The sequence below is a fragment of the Danio aesculapii genome, chromosome 15, assembly GCF_903798145.1.
Source record: "Danio aesculapii chromosome 15, fDanAes4.1, whole genome shotgun sequence".
Lineage (NCBI taxonomy): Eukaryota > Metazoa > Chordata > Actinopteri > Cypriniformes > Danionidae > Danio > Danio aesculapii.
The window spans coordinates 41,730,107-41,751,219 of record NC_079449.1 but is presented as its reverse complement, the minus strand read 5'-3'; the positions used below and the strand labels follow the sequence as shown (position 1 = coordinate 41,751,219).

At 35.1% G+C, this 21,113-nt stretch overlaps 1 protein-coding gene across 1 annotated transcript in view; it reads right to left on the bottom strand.

Annotated features, from left to right (window-relative positions):
* Positions 1–21,113, bottom strand: part of dscamb (Down syndrome cell adhesion molecule b) — a 258,156-nt gene that overhangs the window by 201,810 nt on the left and 35,233 nt on the right. The window contains exons 2-3 of the mRNA XM_056473430.1: positions 10,642–10,959; positions 7,264–7,410 (exon numbers count right to left, since the gene is read on the bottom strand). Of these exons, the coding sequence (XP_056329405.1) occupies positions 7,264–7,410; positions 10,642–10,959 (465 nt within the window). The remainder of the gene's footprint in view (positions 1–7,263; positions 7,411–10,641; positions 10,960–21,113) is intronic.

Below are 21,113 nucleotides of genomic sequence, written 5' to 3'. Positions count from 1 at the left end.
TGAAATTACTTTAAATAAATAAATATGGGTTAATAATGCTATTCATGTTATGCTCCAGTTTCGAATTTGGACGCTGGGCAAGCCATTTAAATATGTTTCACATTCACTGTGCACGCCCTTACAATTATCAAGACAAAGGCCTAAAAGACACAAATGTCTCCGATCGAATCGACTGCGAGACAGCTGCCTATTTAAACTGTTCAATTTGCAAATGTGCTGCTCCTTAGCCAACAGATATTATTCTAATTACAAATAAGTGCACGTCAAATACAATTTACGATGCAAGAGTCAGATCAGTAAGGGGGCATTCACAAAGAATATATTTAAAGATCTAAGGTGCATACATTTAGCAATGTCTTTTTTTTAAACAATGCACCTTAGAGTACAATGGTATCTACATATAGTCCCTATTAGGGTTGGGTACCGAAACCCTTTGTAACGGTATGCATCAGACCGAATCAGCATATGAATTTCAGTGCCTGATTCCGGAGCCAATGGTGCTGTAAGAACGTAAAGCAGGTCACACACCAGAGGAGCCGCGTCGCGCCATGCAGCGCCATGCATTTTAGAATTCTAAACATAGGTTTCTATCAGGGTATACACATCGGTGCTGCAAGTCGGCGGCTGTCCAGGCACGACTCAGGACACTGTTCATATTTCTACCGCGCCACAGAGCGCCATCTGAACAGTTTCATTTTAAATAACATGTGAATGTGCGCGTCTGGTGTGTGCTACTTTCAACTGTCATGTGCACGCCGTGTCGCAGCTCTGAGCGCAGTATTCGGTGTGTGAGGCCCTTAAGAAGCCTCAAGGGGTGCATCAAAGGCACACATAAGTACACGTTGTGTCACACTATCTCTAAATGTTTAATTCTAAACAGCTTTGAGGAATATGGAACGGTCAGCGATGTCAGGCGTTTGTTCTTGTTGCTTATAGAAGGCAAAGTACGGCGCATGCGGTGAGCGACTCCCTTCATCAACACGCATGATCGCATTCATCTAATTTGCTTAAACTAAGAATTCTAAAGTATGGATATATTTTACAAGCAATGATTCTGACACACACCAACATGCAGCAGATGCTTTACAAAAGTTGCGTGTAACGGGGGGAAACATGTCAAACTAATTAAACGTGAGGGCTCATGGAATTAACTTAAAGGTGAGGAAAGGACTGTCTTTGTGACATCATCTGGCACTTTCAGCGAGTACGTTTACATGGACACCAATACTCTGATTTTAATGTGATTAAGACAATACTCTGATCAAGAGTCTAGCATGTAAACAGTGAGTTTTGATTAACTTAAAGGACCACAGACACAAACTGCGGAGGAACAGAAACTTGCTATGTGTTGCCTCTCCTCGTCGCCTGTGTTGGAGCTGATACTGATGAGTGGCGCTTCATAAGTTCTTATAAATCCACGCGGCATCTTAAAAATTAGGTGCTCATGTGCGAGGTATGGAAAAAATATGCGAGTGTAATGGTCACACACGTCCATCAATTTAATTTAGTTTACATTAGATAACAGAAAAACATTCTGTGTGAATGAGCCCTAAGAGTACTAAATGAATGTACTCATTCCTAGCAGAAAATATTAACCTAAACAACAATTTCTGAGGTGCCATTTACACTAATTTTGTTTTAAAATATGTAGGTTTTGTTATAGTTATGCTTGGTGTTCACAGTATTTAGAAAATTCTATAGGCTTGTTATAGTTTGAAAGATTGATTGTAATGCAAAATTTTGAAAATGGAGGCGTGGCTATCCATAACTCTTCTCCGATTGGTCTTCTGGACTAGTGTGTATCGTTCCCTGATTTGTCAACCCACTCACATACTGTATGACTTTTAAACAATTTGTAAGGCAAGTTTATATATATATATATATATATATATATATATATATATATAGCACATTTCATACTGTACACAGTGGCAATTCAAAGTGCTTTACATAAACAGGAAAAAAAGAGACAAGTATAGGAAAAATAAAAGCTAATAATAAAAACAGATAAAAACACATTAAATGTGTTAAAACAGGTTATAAAACAATGAAAAAGAAGAGAAAAACATATCAGTGCTATCTGTCGGACATAGCACAGTGCTCATTCAGTAAAGGCACAGCTAAACAGATGTGTTTTCAGTCTTGATTTGAATGTACCTCATGTTGGAGCACATCTGATCCTTTCTGGAAGCTGATTCCAGCAGCGAGGGGCGTAGTAGCTGAAAGCCGATTCACCCGGCTTTTACTGAACTCTTAGAATTTCTAGTTTATGTGATCCTAAAGATCTGAGTGATCTGTTTATATTCAGTGAGCATATCTGTAATGTATTGAGGTCCTAGGCCATTTAGTGATTTATAGACAAGTATTAATACTTTAAAATCTATTCTGAATGTAATTGGGAGCCAGTGTAAAGACCTGAGGACAGGTGTGATGTGCTCTGATTTCCTGGTTCTGGTCAAGATCCTGGTCGCAGCGTTCTGGATGAGCTGCTTTTTGGGAAGGCCCGTGAGGAGGCCGCTACAGTAATCCACCCTGCTGCTGATAAAAGCATGAACAAGTTTCACTAAGTCTTCACTGGAAACAAAGCATCTGATTCTTGCAATGTTTTTGAGATGATAGTATGCTGATTTACTAACTGCTTTGACATGACTATTGAAACCCAGACCTGACTCCTTATTTTTTGTTGCTTGACCCTTAGTGCTAAGACCGCAATTAGGAATGCCGGCAAAATATGTGCATGCCCAGTGAGTGTGAATTATACAGTATAACCCAGACCCTAACCCTATAGTGTATAATGCATTTTAGGCTGAAATTATAGAAATTGAGCGTTTTCATTCTGTTTAGTGCCAGGTTCAAACTATAAAACCTGATTTTGACACCATTTATTTGACATACTGTGTAATCATTTAGTGAGTTCATTTAGTAATCAAACATTTTACTTCATATAGTGCACTGAAAAAAAAAACGATTCATTGGATTTACACATTTTTAAGGTAACTGGTTGCAAACAATTTCTATGGCCTGAATTTAAACATACAAATTAAATTGAGTATGGTTCAACTTCATTCGTTTAAATTCAGCCCGTATAAATAGTTTGCAACCAGTAACCCTAAAGAAATTTAGTAAATCCAATGAATCATTTTTTTCGGTGAGTGTCACAGTAGACCTATCAACCAGTAATCGATGTAATGGCTTTGGTCACCAGTATTACTTTAGTTCAATCTTCTCATTAGCTGGCTTTCCATCACCACGTATTAATGCATACTTTGAAGTATCGCATGACAAACAATGCCAACTTTCAAATACCAATCCCTTAATCCCATTTCTCGCTCCCTTGAGGTGGTTTGGACTATATATGGTGGTTTGGTAATAATTGTTATGTGCACTTGCAAGTACTTTCAAATTCACAACACGTATTACACAAAAGTATAACAAAGACTCCATAACTGCATGAACTTTGGACTGTATGTTTCTGTTTTTGCTGTCATTCTGTGAAATACACGTTCTAATACACTGCAAAAAAAGCTGTCCTTACTTAGAGTTTAGGTCTTGTTTCTAATCCAAATATCTACAAATTCTTAAACCAAAAAGCATATTGGAAACAAATTGTCTTGTTTTCAGTAATAATAAGACAAAATTAAGTGAATTTTCCTGTAAACAAGCAAAATAATTAGAAAATAGGGTATGCAAAAATAATCTTGTTTCTAATGAGTGTATTTACAAGTGGATTTAGTTAGTTTTAGGCAAAAACTCACTTAATTTTGTCACAATATACAGAAAAAAATACACTGTAAAAAAACGAATTTTACAGAAAATATCTCTACAGTTTTACAGTAATTTTTTGTCACTTTAAATTATATTCAAAACTCAGTAAAATGACAAATAAACTCTCTAAATTAAATCATTAAAGACAAATTACTGTCATTTTTTATTTTTATACAGATAAATAACTGTATTTTCTGTTATTTTAAATTATATTCAAAACTAAAATTACAAACAATATCAGTAAATTAACAGCTTGACTGTTATTTTATGTATTATATGTTATGTATCTGTATGTATATGTATTATATATCTGTTTTATTCAATAAAAATGCTGTATTATTCAGTGTTTTTTCCTGTTTTCGTGAAGTACATTTAAAATTATGTAAAACTAAAGTAACAAGTTGTAATCACTTGTGCACCTTGCTATATTAAGGTTTATGACCATGCTAACAATTTTATTTAAATTCTTGTATTTTAAAGTTGTGAGAATTTTAATCAGTTGTATCTTGTATGTTGTTGTTTTTTTCCAGACCTTTTTGATCCAAAATAAAACAACCTTGAGCATGTCTTGATATTTTATTAAAGGTGTTTAATTGAGTAACGCTTTATTTTGATGGTCCATTTGAGTATTAGTAGACTGTCTGCTTAATATCTGTTGATACTGCTCCTTCAACAGACGTTTAACTGACTATAAGAACTTTGCAAGTACATGTAAACTTACACTAACCCTAACCCTAACAGTCTACTTATAATCTAATGAGAATTAGTTGGCATGTAGATGCAACGTAACTTAAATTCAACAAACGGACCATCAAAATAAAGTGTGACGTTGATGGTGTTCGATCATAATAATCTTTGTAAAGTCTGTAAAATAACAGTGTTTCTTTGTAAAACTCTTATTGTGTAACTTTATTGAACGTATTTGATCGTAATAATCTAGAAAATATCTAAAATACCAGTGTTTTTCTGTAAATATTTTAATAAAAATATCAGTAGATTTATTATTTTTGCACTTTATTTCAACAAAGAAATTTTACTATAAATGTATGGTTTTTGTTTGGCAGAGCTTTATTTTACAAGTGATTTACAGTGTATATTTTTTGCGGGTCTAGAAAATGTTTCTTGATTTAAGAATTTTTGGATATTTGGACTATAAACAAGACAAAAACGTTAAATAATGAAAGAATTTTTTGCATTGTATGTTTAAATACATGTTATAAAAACTACCTATAACCAGGGGCGTAGCAACCGGGGGGGACGGGGGGGACACGTCCCCCTCACTTTTTGGAAACAGGTTACTCTGTCCCCCGACTGGCCCACATGTTTTATTTGACCTAGCGGCCGCAAGTGTTCTCTGATTTGTTACTTGATTTGAGTGAACGATCACTCAGCCAATCACAGCGCGAATCTGTTTAGCGTCTGCCACGAGCTTCATTCATTCAAATTGCAGTCAAAGACAGGGATGACTCGGAAGGGAGCAACAGCTACAGCTGGGTAAATCACGGTAAATCACTAATGTTACAGAATCCTACTTTTGTTCCGTTTCGAAGTGAGAACCGTAAAGTCCCTGGTGCTGGGGTCTTGTCTGGCGCTGAGCCAGAGAAAGACAGCGGGGTTAAGTTGGTTTTGTTTTCGGTATTCCTGACACATTCAGTGACAGACGGCATTAACTAAAAAAAACCTCTAACCCTAAAAAGATCTAAACTGTATTCCCTACAAAAAGACAAAGCTGGATTGTTTCACAGCTGTCTCTCTTTTTTCGCTCGATATTACGAGCACTGCTTGAGCCGTTGCAATATGCGTTTAGCCAGAGAGCTCGCGCTGACCTAAACTCTCAGTAAGGGGCCGTCGGAAAAGTGCTTCTTTTTTTCGTTTTTTTTTTCTTCCGAAAACAAGTTCAACTTAACTCTGCTGAGAAAGACGTGTTATATTATCACAATTATGCAGCCTTTTTTACAGCCTATTGCTTAATTTATGATTTAGACATGTAAATACACACAAGTACTAGTAAAACAAGAACTTTAGCGTTTGTAAAACACACAAGGAAGTCTAACAATCCATTAAAATATAATTTGCCGATGTGTTTTAATCATATCAGATACACATACTGAAAGTAACTATAAAGTTGAATCTACTCCTCTCTAAGTTCACCAGCCACTTGCATGTATTTGGGGAGTAATTGGTGAATTTACGTGTTGAATCCTCGGTGTTCTGCTTTTATGAATGACGCATCGGCCGCAAGTACACATGGCGATGTCCATCTCACGTTATATGTGTAGTATCAACTTGCAATTTTGCAATTGCATTGTAGTATTTAAACATATTTTCACACAGAGTAATGCTTAATTTAAATGTGTGTGTTTCTGTTTATTTATTGTTATTATTAATATTTTGTAATTATTTTAGAATTTTGGTTAAAAGATTATTAAATAAACTTTATTGCTAATAAATCATTAATCACTTTTGGGTGACCATACAGCTGTCCCCCCCATTTTTCAAATGGCTGTTACGCCCCTGCCTATAACTGAACTAGAAGCATGCTATGCTCCTCAAAAAGCCCACAGATATTCACAAAAACCTGGTTGATTAAAACACACACACACACACGCACGCACGCACGCACACACACACACACACACACACAAATTAAGCACCCACACACATGCAAGCATAAAAAATTCGCTGTATATCTCACAAAGGCCATTTCTCTGCAAGAGTAAACAATTCTTCAGCTTCACATGCCAGAGAGCTTTCAGCCACACGTCTGAGGTCCTTCATCATTAAATATTTAGAGAGGGATGAGCGTCGGATAGGTCTAATGCTTCTGACATTTCGCACACGGTTTGATATCGGCATGTGCTGCGAACACGTCAGATGAAACACTTATTCATCTTTATAAATGAGACTGGCCGCACAATCGCAGAACCATTCATAACGGAACGGGGAACATCATACGTAGTACTCCGCATTTCACCAATCCACACCGGCCAATTACCACCCGACTGTTACCATGGAAATGTCGTCAGTTAGTCATAAGTGCTGATGTACATTGATTGGTGAGAGAATGGATTTTTCAAAGGGTCTGCTACAAGATGTTCCCGTCTGTCTTGAGCAGACTCTTTAAGAGGTCTAGCTTTGAATCGTAGGCCTCCTCCAAATTACCTGCGAATCTACTTGATGTCTAAAGCTAAAAACCACACTTAAACTTTACCGAATGCTCCCATTCGTGACAAACCCAGACAGCCAAAGAGTTAAAATGAACATAAACTGTAATGCGAGGCACTCAACTATTTAAAAACAGCTGAGGCAGATCAATATTAACATGCTAAGCGATTTTGTTTCAGAGACATTTAATGCTAGAGAGTGAACAGCAGTTCAAGGGAAGGTTTGCACACACACTTATGCAAGAAAAGCAGATGACATTATGTTTTCGATGTGTGCCATGTTGCTTTGCATACTGTAGGTATAACCAAAGGCATAATGCGAAATCAGCTCTACCTGAGACAAGTGAGACTGTGTCTTTCTCCCATGATACAACACTGACGTACTCCTCTACCGAGGCCGGGATAATGCACTTGAAGACCGCCGTATTCCCTCGCATGACTCTCTGATCGGCCACCCGCACTGTGTACGGCTCCCGGAATACTATGGTGAACAAAAAACACAGCATTCTTACTTATTCACAATACAAATGTAAACTCTAAATGAATTCTTTAAAATGACTGATATATATGGTCACACTTTATTTTGAAGGTCCGTCTGTTGAGTTACATTGCATCTACATGCCAACTAATTCTCATTAGATTATAGGTAGACTGTTAGGTTGGGGTTAGAGTTAGTGTAAGTTGACATGTACTTGCAAAGTTTCTTATAGTCAGTAAATGTCTGTTGAAGGAGCAGTATCAACATATATTAAGCAGGCAGTCAACTAATACTCAACTGGACTATCAAAATAAAGTGTTACCGACATGTTTATACAGTCATTTTCATACAGCTCAGTATCAATGGTTTCATTTTTGAAAAGTTGACATGTCAACATTTTGTGAAATAACTGTTTTGAAAACACGTTAGTCTAAGTAACAATTCACACCACTTACTGCTGGCTTATTACCTGACTATTATTAAGATATTAACTGTTTATTAGCATTTACAAAGTCTGATCTTATTTTATATCCATTATCATACCCAAATACCAGCAGCTATTTCATATTATATTATAAATATAGTATTCATATATGTATTATTTGAGCTAAAAGTCTTAAGGGAGTTGCACACCACATGCGCCGCTTGGCAACACAACACATGTTTTCTAGCCATGACAGTCGGAAGAATCGCACACCAGACACGCACATCTGCGTGTTATTTAAAACGAAACCATTCAGATGACGCTCTGTGGCGTGAAATAAATATGAACTACTGAGTCAAAGCTGGGCGACACGGACAGCTGCCGACTTGCTGCACCGGTGTGTGCACACTGACAGAAATCTATGTTTAGAGTTTTAAAATCCATGACGTTGTGTGGCATGGCACATCGCCGAGCGGCACATCTGGTGTGCGTCCCACTTAAGTTATTAGTTTGCTAATGGTTTGCTGATATACATTACAATTTACAGTAGTTTGACCCTGATTTTCAATCACAACAAATGAAACTATTTGGTATACTGTACATCTGTTATGCTTTAAGTGACGATATTTATGAAGAAATGTTATTAGACCTTTACTAAATAAGACAATTATTAATATTGAACTCAAACCTTCTCAAAAAATTCTGAAAGTGAGAGAATTGCATTAGCTGTACTATATATATATATATATATATATATATATATATATATATATATATATATATATATATATATATATATATATATATATATATATATATATATATATAGGTTACCCAGGGCGTCCTTTAAAAGGGAACAATGGGCGTAGGGCGGGAGAGCGAGTTTTGTTGGCATGTTGTTTGAGATTGTGTTAAAGTTATTCCTGTTGTCGAGTTGTTTTCGTTGATTGTGTTTCTCGTGCTGTTGTACTAGTGTTGACTTTGTGTTGTATACCCATCCGTGTTTCCCCTTCCTATTATTTTTGTTTTGGTTTGTGTGTTTGTTGAATGTCAATATTGTAAATAGATACACGGTAAGAGGCAGTAGGGGTTGGACGCCACTTTTCTTTTTTGTAAATATTTTCACCTGTTTTTTTGTTAGGGAGATAAGCGTAGATTTTGTATTTTTATTTCTGTTATTTTATTAGGTGTAGTAAGTTTCATTTGGGTGTTTGTTTAGTGTATTTTTGTTTATTATTTTTCTGTGGGTTCACCCCGAGGTATTTGGCTTCACGTTTTTCTTGGTGATAAAAAAAAAGAAAATACAAAAAAAAAGACAAATAAAGAGACCCTACATAAAGGGGTTATTAAAAGTGAATTTCATTTGTCGGGTGTTCTTTTATGTTGCGGCCTTGACCCTATATATATATAGGCCTTGACAATATATATAGGTAAAGTCAGAATTATTAGCCCCCCTTTGATTTTTATTTTCTTTTTAAAATATTTCCTAAATGATGTTTAACAGAGCAAGGAAATTTTCACAGTATGTCTGATAATATTTTTTCTTCTGGAGAAAGTCTTATTTGTTTTATTTCGGCTAGAAAATTGTTTATTTTTAAAAAACATTTTAAGGTCAATATTATTCGCCTCTTTAAGCTAAATTTTTTTCGATAGTCTACAGAACAAACCATCGTTATACAATAACTTGCCTAATTACCCTAACATGCCTAGTTAACCTAATTAACCTAGTTAAGCCTTTAAATGTCACTTTACGCTTTATAGAAATATCTTGAAAAATATTTAGTCAAATATTGTTTACTGTCATCATGGCAAGGATAAAATAAATCAGTTATTAGAAATGTGTTGAAAAAAAATCTCTCTATTAAACATATATTAGGCAAAAAAATAAACAGGGGGGGGGCTGCACGGTGGCGCAATGGGTAGCATTTTCGCCTCACAGCAAGAAGGTTGCTGGTTCAAGCCTTTGCTGGGTCAGTTGGCATTTCTGCGTGGAGTTTTCATGTTCTCCCCATGTTCGCGTGGGTTTCCTCCGGATGCTCCGGTTTCCCATACAAATCCAAAAACGTGGTAATTGGGTGAAAGGTAAATTGGGTAAGCTAAATTGTCCTTAGTGTATGTGTGTGCATGAGTGTGTATGGATGTTTCCCAGTGATGGGTTGCAGACGGAGGGGCGTCCGCTGCGTAAAACATGTGGTGGATAAGTTGGGGGTTCATTCTGCTGTGGCGACCTCGGATTATTAAAGGGACAAAGCCGAAAAGAAAACGAATTAATGAATAAACAGGGGGGCTAATAATTTTGACTTCAACTGTATATGTGCGTGTGTAATGTTTTGCTTTTTGGCTTTTTAATAGGATTCTTTTGCTGGTTAGTTTGAGGTGTTTTAAAAACACCGAGAAGAAAAATGACCCAAATTCCAGCATTGTCTTCTGTACACTTGACTGACCTACGCAAAAATACATTAATATTTCAGTGTTTTTCATCCATCTGTCAGAGAAGCACAGCTCTATAAGCACTTTTAATATACAGTGCTGAACTGTAGGAGACTCAAAAAACTCAACATTATTGTCTCTTTTGTATCTTTTGTTGATGTGCATAAGAAGAAAGATATATACATATACATATACATATATATATATATATATATATATATATATATATATATATATATATATATATATATATATATATATATTTTTTTTTTTTTAAATGATCGTAATAAACCTATATTAATAGTAACAACTAATAAAAAGCATTAATGAATGAATTTTTGCAATTTTTTTTGTCTGGTTGCATTTTGATGTTGACTGACCGGCCTTAATGTGTAGATCTTGGCTCCTGATCTTTCCTGATGGGTTTTCCGCTGTGCAGTAGTACGTATTGTCATTGATTAGGTTACTAAAGCTGGATGGCAGGAAGCCGTAGATCTGTAGCGTGCCATTGGGGTGCACATGGCGGATGCCTGGTACATCGTAGATCTCCTCCCCGGTGGCGAGGTACCAGCGCAGCGTGGCAGGGGGCACAGCCGCGGCAGGACACGGCACCAGTGCCCCTGTGGTGCTGGAGAACACTACCTCTTGCAGAGATGCATTGACAAAATATAAGCTGGAACGTAGATCTTCACCGAAAACTGGAAAAAGACAAAACAACAGTACATTGATATAGATGAATGAGTGGAGACAAATTAATGTTGGCTGGATTTCTAAACAAATCTTGCTGGTTTCAAGAGCCCCTATTATGGGTTTTTTAAAAATGACCTTCCATGCAGTGTGTAACAGCTCTAAGTGTAGTGAAATATCCAGCTGAGGCTTAAATCTGAAAGTGCACCATGTTTAAAACTATTGATTCATCTATAAAAGAGTCGACTCAGAGTAGTTTAAATGAATCGTCGGAGTAACGAATCTTTAGCCGAATCGGCGTTACATTAATATGGAACTCAGGCCCCGCCCATTTGTTGCACATGCAGACCCTGGAAAATTGAAGTTTGAAAATTAGGAGAAAAAAAGAGCAAAGTGTGAGATGAAATGATGATCAAGTTTTTATTGTTGTTGTTTTATCAGTTGTTAACGCATTTTGGGTGGGGACAAACATCAACAATAGCATAATTAGGGCTGCAATTAGGGCTGCATGATTCTGGTTAAAATGAGAATCACGATTGTTTTTGCTTAAAATCAAGATTAGGATTATCTCACGATTCTGTAGATGTAAAGTAAAGGTTAATATGAGTAGGCTATTATTATTGTTATTCTCAAACATATGGTAAAACAACAATAATAATATTAGGCCTATGTGCAGGTTTAATGTTGGTTAAAATGCAAAATTTAGTACAGACTTTGAATGGTGGACTTGAATAGACTTTAAATATGCCTTGGTTGTTAATACACAGTAAAATCATGACATCAGAATAAATCTATTCATAATTCTGAATTATGTTATGGCATCTGCTTGTCATGTGTCATTGACAACATTATTAGATCATTTTTTCGCAATCATTTGTCATTATCAGATTCCCTCTTACATTATATTCAACATTTATATAGGCTAGAGTTGTTATACTGACACTGCTAAACATTTATTTTCATGCACAACACTTTGTGTTCGCTATGAAAGAAAAAACATATCAAATGCTTGTCGTATTCATAACTCTAAGATGCGATGTGATCATTTAAATGATGTGCCCACTTTCGGTTTCACTTTCACTGCCGAGTGCGCTCATGTCACGGCTGAAATTACTTTGAAAAAAAGAAAAAACACACACATGCAAATCATACTTCCCACGCGGCTCCCAAACGATCGCTTTGTGCAACATTATTATATACATTGTATACATTATATATATTACATTTATTATATAACTGAACATTATTAACTTCATTACTTGTTATTCACAGCCTATGCAGGTTCCGTTCACTAAAGTAGACCTTATCGAGGCATACATGTCAACATTGAGATGTGAAAATACGGGATATGTCGACCTTAATAAGGGATTCCCCCGATCACCCCCTATAAAAAAATCCCTGATTTACTAAATATGGTAATTTGGAGCTGTTTCATTGTAAATAAACAGTTAAATGGTCAGTAATATGTTTTATTACAATTATTTACAAAAGAAAAAGTAAATACTATACATTAGCAGCAAATACATTAGCAAACAGTTCAGCTTATTTAAATTTATAGCTATTATAATGAAATAGAATCAAGCAATCAAATCTCATTAGCCGTTTCTTCACTGTATAACTTGCACATTCTGATTAAAGAGCAACGAATTAATCTCTTTTTTATTTAGATTTTTTCGATTGATTACATTAAACAACAGAGGTGTCACATTAAAAATGCACAGATCTAACGTTATAATGGAAGTATTCGATTGCTTTCCTAACTTTTTATGCTCATTTAAGACTAAATTAGTTGTGTTTGAATAAAACCCACCAAGATCGACATCTTTAAATATTATTATTGTTATTATTATTATTATTATTATTAATTATGTGTATATGTCTGTTTAAATATACACCCAAAACCCACAGAATCCGTTTGGGAAACAGCGTCTATTTATTACTATGGAGCGCGTCAGCTGACAATCATGCACCGCTATGACTGTTTTGAGGATTGCATATGAAGGGGAGACGGAACCTGTAATGAAATACCTGAAATGCCTGAAATATATTTATTTCAAAGTGTTTTCATGCTTAAACAAAGCGAAAGCACAGAACAGACTCACATTAAGAGCAAGAGGTGGCCCCTGGTGGTTCAGCGGTATGGGTTGCGTATAGCTCGGCTCAGCTCTTTAATGTTTATTTGCCACATTTCAGAGAAAGATTGAAAATATGGGAGAAATATGGGAAAACACCTTTACGGGATCATAGTGTGATAGAACTGTAAATAATACGGGAGAATCCCAGGAAAAACGGGAAGGTTGACAGGTATGCATCGAGGGCATGCGAGCGTCCTCCCAGTAGTAAATAAACAGTGCGGCAGCTCGTGCGTAGTTTTGCGGCTGCAAATTCGTCATTACATTAAGACAGAAATTACATTTTGGGGGGAATTATACTTTATAAATACATTATGTGACACTTTTAACACCATTTGGAGGTGGTGAGCAATGTATATAAAACAATGTGAAAACCGCCTTTACGCTTCTCTCCTGACCTTAAAAATATAATTGGCTGAATCGTAGAAAAGAGGAATTAAGATCGTGCGTAGGGTCGAATCGAGATCGCGATCTTTTTCCGATTAATCGTGCAGCTCTAAGCATAATGATCAAAATTTGCAGAATTTTATTAAATGATACTTTTAAAATTGCATTTATTATAACAGTTATTTTATTAAACAGAATTGTTTTGAATTGAGAAGCAAAACATATAAAATTCTGAATGAAAATATAATTTAGCAACGCATCAAACTGACACCTAAATACACCCCAGTAAATGGAGTGCAAATGCATTCGTTTACAAACCTAAACATTAAAGGTCAACACCAAGACGCGGAAGACAAAATCCGACGTTGCTTCATGTAGGTAATCACAAGAAAAATATCCATAATCAAAGTTCAAGATGTATGACTTGCAGCTAATTGCGAAATCTTGATGGAAATGTCTGTGCCACGGGCCCTCCAGTGTGTATCTGAGCGCCAATCTCCGCTTGGCAGTAAATGGCTCACCAGTGACAGCTGGCAGTTTTTTTCCCTCGGGAAGAAACATTTTAGCACTTCATAAATTTCTAACAAGGTTTCAAATTGCAGCAGTTTCAACCTTTTCTGAGGATCAGCGGGTTTCACTCGCAAAGCAGAAGGTGGCCAACAGAAGAAGACGTGTATTCATAAACACACGTGCGCCCACATGCTCAGATGTAACACTCCAGTTGTTGGCATGCTTGATGAGCAAACACAGACAAGCAAACAAACGAAACCCGCAAACAAGCACTCGTAATGGTGATAATCTTTACTGTGGCAATCGGAGGCATATGGTACCATTCATCAAGTGGCACGCTGAAGCAACCATCTGTTAAAATATCTTGTTTTGCCAGCAGAGAGGCTTGGCGGAGCGCTCGTTCCGATATTAAAGAGCGTGAAAACATTCTGGCCTTTATGCAATAAGAATCTGCTCGCCTCGCTCTGTTGTAAATCAAAGCAATCATTGTTGATCTTCATTCCGCGAGGACTGACAAAGTCGCCATGCTACAAAACTCAAGTGATTCAACACATTCTGCGCTAATCAACTGCCACTTCATCAATTCATGTGGGAATGTTTGCTTAATAGACAAGTCGCTCTTAAAGTGTGGCTTAAAGTGGGACTGAAATTACAACTCCCTGATGCTAAACACACTTTACAGCACTTCTATGTGTCCATCCATCCGTCCATCCATCTATCCATCCATCCATCTATCTATCTAATGATTCATTTAACTGAGTTGTTCAAACAGCTGATTCATTCACAAATGTCTTTCTGAATGGACGACTGAATCATTGCCTCTTAAAGTGTGGCTTAAAGTGGGACTGAAATTACAACTCCCTGATGCTAAACACACTTTACAGCACTTCTATGTGTCCATCCATCCATCCATCTATCCATCCATCCATCCATCCATCCATCCATCTATCTATCTATTGATTCATTTAATTGAGTTGTTCGAACAGCTGATTCATTCACAAATGTCTTTCTGAATGGACGACTGAATCATTGCCTCATAGCAAGCTCAAGATTCATTCATAAACAAAACATGGAGATAAACAGCGGCAGAGCTGTTTGGAAGCATTTTCGAGAAAACGGAGCAACATTTGGACATTCGTGATTCTAAAACTGCATCACATCATTTGCGTTCTGATTTTAGGGATGATAATTAAAACGGTTCATTTTAGAAACAGGGAATCTAGAATCTGCTGTAACTTGGATATTAACGGTGAAACTTGGGTCGCTGAAGTAAATGTTATCAAGCTCTGTTATCTGTGTTTTACAGTGAATATAGAACAGCTTAAGTTACACTTGCGTCAAGCCGCCTAAACTGTTCTGAAACGCAGTTATGCATGGCAGGTACAGCTTACATATATAATATTAAACAACTAAATACCATACCTTTGTTTTCTTCTTTTAAAGAATGCAAAGAGTTGTGTCTGAACTGCTCTCTTAGACATTTTGGAAACCGTTTGCACGGCGTCTTATTACAATTATTACAATAGTTCTGATTGGTCAGTCAACATTGTTTTTAAGTAATGAATTACCATAAATGGAAAATTTTTATAATTAATTTGCATGAAAAGTTTTACATTACACACACTAGTTAATCAAAAGGAGATGGTAAGGTGGGATGATGGTGGTGGTTTTACAAAGGGGATATAAATATGAAGAGTTCAGATGCAAAAGCCGCTAAACGGCACTTCCGCCAATAATGAGATAATGACATTGAGTGAATGCTTTAGGCACGTAGTACGTTCAACAAATAGATTTGGTTCAAATAATCTTAATCGCAGCGTAAGCCTATTCAGAAATAACAGTTTGTTGGCAGATAACGCTACTTTGCCTTTGACAGAAAAATGTGCTATATCTGGAGAATCAGGAGGTGCGAATCGAATCATACAGTATGTTTTCAATGTAGCAGCACGCAGCGACGCTACTTTGAATGAGCCCGATTTACTATACATTAAACGGCAACTGTATTTCACGAAAGACAGAGTTAAGATGCCGTTCTTTAAACAAGAGACCAAGACCTAAAGTATGGTGAGAATGAATGAATGACAGCTTTTAAAATTGTCTGAGAGACATCCTCTTTTTGCCCAGTAGGCCTACCTTGTGTTTTATTTGCTAATGTGAGCTATTTTTTAGAAGATAAATATAATGTATAAAACTACACATTATTTATATTACTTTATATTACCTAAACGTCTGATAATCTTTTTATATTAATGGACAATGCACAGATATTAATGTTTCATAATGTTTTACACTACATTATTTGAATCTAAGAGGCTTAGTTTACAATGTTTACATTGCTCTACCTACATTAAATCTAAATCCCAAATATCAGAAATGACAACAGATTGTTAAGATTTAATTAATGTCAGTTTTAATGTTATTGATTAATGCACTTACTTGACAGATTTTATTGATTCATTTTCCTTCTGCTTTTTCCCTGGTTTATCACAGTGGAATGAACCGCCACTTACTTGACAGATTTATGTATTTTAGGTGGTTTGTGTAATGTGTTTTATGTTTGGTAAAATAATTTCTAATCGCATTTTTAGTGATTTTTCAGCTAATTACACTGTTTTGTAGGTGGATTTAGAGGTTTTTGCAAAAAAAGCACTAGTGGATTTAGCTGGTTTTGACCCAAAATAAAATCTACCTTGTTAAAATCCAAAAACCAAATTGTCTAAAGTATATATATATATATATATATATATATATATATTTACTAGGTAATAACCTTTTCATTATCTATAAAATGAAACCTCTGAAACAAAATTAGAGGAGCCCGATACAAAATGCTCATTTACAAGAAAAGAGGTCTGATGGATTTAGAGGGTTCAATACTCTTCATATACACACACACACACACACACACATACACACACACATATATATATATATATATATATATATATATATATATATATATATATATATATATATATATATATATATATATATATATATATATATATATATATATATATATATATATATATACACACACACACACACACACACACACACACATATATATATATATATATATATATATATATATATATATATATATATATATGTATATATATATATATATATATATATATATATATATATATATATATATATGTATATATATATATATATATATATATATATATATATATATATATATATATATAATTAATCTTTTTATTCAATGATCTTCATTTGAACGAAGTGATTACATTGAGGGTGTGTTTATTTTCCTAATAAATCATTAAATGCTTCTTTAAAGGATCACACACCTGAATTTACAAGAAAAAAGAGCTTTAATGTTCAACTAGCCGCAGGAAAAATTCATAATTGTCATAATTTTTCATGAGATGAACCATAAAGACGAAAAAGTGACACTGTTTAATAATGCATTATGAGCATTCATAATTAACCAAGGTTTTTCTCTCTTTGGGTACAGCTTTGGAAGAAAAACCGCACTCTATTCAATATTAAACTGCTCTCTCATCTGAAGGTCTGCACGTCAGATACATCTACTCGTCCTTTTATTTGGGCTGGGAGAGTGATTGGGATGGCAGCTGACTCTAATGCACTGGCCTTGCTTTGCCTGTAGGCCTTTAATGTCGTGTCACCTGAGGCGTAGGCTGCACCTGATGGAAAGTGGCTTAACACCAAGTCAAGGTGACTTTAGTCGAGCAGTTCAGAAGCACGCAAACATCTCGCATTGAATTGCATTCCCACAGTAATTAGTGTGAATGCATGATAAAGGATTTTTGCTGATATCTTATATAGCCGATCATGTTATCTTTTTTTTGAATGTGTGTTTTTGGGAAAGTGTTTATTTACAAATTAGATTTATTCCCAGTTAACATTAACTCAGATTAGATATGTACTTTTATGACCAATCAATGTTTAATACCTAAATAAAACTAAATTATTATCTTCGTACTTCACTTTATTTGTTATTAGTGTATCACCCCCTGACAAAATCTCATTGGGCAGGCACCAGGACCCAGTAGGAAGCTGTTGGGATCAATAACGTCAATAAAGTCAATAAATAATGCAGATGAATTAAGGTCTACAGTGGTCAACATTTCAAGTGGATCAAAACCAAACTAACAACTAACTAACAAAACAATCAAAGTTGTCCTAGAACTATTGAACAACACCTATTCTTGCCTTCGGACAATTTAATTTTAACATTTTTTATCCACTTTAAATGTTCACTACTGTATATGATCCAAATCAATTTTCATAGATTCTGACTATTAAATCGAATTAAATCAGACCTAAGATTTAATCACATAACTCAATGTTATTTATTTATTTAACTGAGGCTTGCAATGCAATCATACTGTATAAGTCATTCCTTTAATCAACGAGCATTAGGACCTGGGGGAGGCTGTTGTGCATGTACTTTGATTTCCCAGTTTCAAGTCGACAGATTGTGACTTGATTTTACTGCTACAGTAGCAATCCTAGTAGACGATTCAAATGACAGTGCTAACCACTAAGCCACCGTTCCGCCCTCACATCATCTTATCTTGTCTTATCTTATCACTAATTTTCCATTTCGAACCAATGCTGATGTTTATAGTATCGCCATTATTGAGTATCCTGATAGTTTTGTAAAGGCCTAAAAATTAGCCATGTGTTATGATCACCAGCAGTGTTTCCTTTGCAGGCTGCTGGAGAACACTCTTTCATTTACCTGAACTACGAATCCCATCACGCTTTGCAGCCACACACCGATTTCAATTTACCTCCTGATAACACACAACTTCAGTTCAGTTCATTTCAATCAGTTCATCACCGCTGATTACATGGACTATATATATACACAACGCACACATATCTATTGCTTAGTCTTGTTTTACTGGAACATTTCAAAGTGTTTTTCCTTACCATGTCTTTATCCCTTTGTTTGTGTAATGTTTATTGATCGTCTACACCCTCTCACATGTCTCTTGGTTTATGATTTGGATTATCTCTGTATGACTGCTTGCTCCTGTATTGAACCTGCCTGCCATCTGTAATAAAGCTGCATTCGTATCCTATCCCTGTTGTTACCAGTTCAATACACCATGCACATATGCATACATATCGAACTAATTTCGCATGCAGTTTATACCAAGGGTTTAGGAGGTGCTGTTTTATGTTTCATTCAGTTTTAACTCACTTTTGAATTCAGAATAAAACATTCAGTATAAAATATTCAACATTAAATCAATCATCAAACACTAAATATAGGTTCATTTCCAATGATTGTTACAGTTTGGTACAGTAAAGTATGCATTTATTTCCGTTTCTACTGATAAAATTACTAAAAAGTTTGAGAATATTTAGTAAACGCAATAGTACAGTACGAAACAATGAATTACATGGAATCATCACTTTTGTAAGCAACAGGCTGGGGGAGATCCCATTCACTGGGGCACGTGCCCCAGTAAAAATCGCTAGTGTTCCAGTAAATGCTTTGAGATATGATTTAATTTATATGCAAGTGTATTTATCAAGAGTGGTAATCCCAGAATAAAGACGTTATTCTCTGTGCAACCGGACCGATGCTGATGAAAGCAATGTAGTTTAATCGAAAAGCAAACTGAGCATGTGCGCAGAAAAAAAAAACATACCCTCATGCACTGCTCCTGCTTGACGCTGACATGCTGCTTTGCTCTCGGTCCAGTTGTGAACACGCATGTCAAAAAAATAGCCGTGCCGATCATACGTTGTGAAACCGGAATAACAGTCTTTTACGCAGAGGTTTTGCAAGTTGACAAAATAAAGTTTAAATAATATGATGTGATCTTATATAGACTAAGCACGGCTCCTGTTAGATTTTTTTGGTATGAAGCAGATAGAAGGGATGAAGTCAGGGAGGTAAGACTTAATAAACCTAATTCTCAGCCATGAGTCGGATCTTAGACAATAGATAATTCTATAAAACATCTTTTTTTGTATTCTATTGAATTGTCTATAGAATTTCATTCTAATAAAATTAATATTCATGCAAAGGATTTCTTAAATTATCTTAGCATCACACCAGTTGTGTCTTTAGATTGTTTTACAGTTACATTTAGGATTTATTTGTTATTTATTTAGAATAATATTTGTATAAAAACAATAATACTGTTCTTTATTTAACATCATATATATATATATATATATATATATATATATATATAAACAGTTGAAGTCAGAATTATTAGCCTCTCTGAATTATTATTTTTTTTCTCCAATTTCTGTTTAACAGAGAGTAGATTTTCTCAACACATTTCTAAACATAATAGTTTTAATAACTCATCTCTAATAACTGTTTTTTTTATCTTTGTCATGATGACAGTAAATAATATTTGACTAGATATTTTTCAAGACACTTCTATACAGCTTAAAGTGACATTTAAAGGCTTAACTAGGTTAATTAGGTTAACTAGGCAGGTTAGGGTAATTAGGCAAGTTATTGTATAACAATAGTTTGTTTTGTAGACTATCGAAAATCGAAAATGAGCTTAAAAGGGCTAATAATTTTGTCCTTAAAATGGTGTTAAAAAAATTTAAAACTGCTTTTATTCTATCTGAAATGAAACAATTAAGACTTTCACAATACAGAAGAAACAATATTATCAGTAAATTTCCTTGCTCTGTTAAACATCATTTGGGAAATATTTAAAAAAGAAAAAAAAAAAATCAAAGGGGGGCTAATAGTTCTGACTTCAACTGTATATATATATATACACACATATATATATACACACATATAAATACACACATATGCCTCAGTAGAGCATGCAGCAATAAACCATGCTCAGCCAGATTTCAAACTGAGCTTGTCGTCATCCTATGACAAAAAGGCACATGCTACGAAGTAAGAACAGAATCTGTTGCATGTCTTCCATTGTTGTTTACGGGGCCATTCTCATTTCACATCTAAACGTGTGAAAAGCATGATGGGCAACACTTCTCTGTATTTGGAGCAATTGTCACACTTCTACCTTTGAAATAATGAACTTGAGAAAGCTAAAGAAAACAAAAAATTCTAATTAAAGCAAAAACGAAATTTAAATAAGAATATTGTTTATCGCATCTTTCTGGCATACACCAGGCCTAAG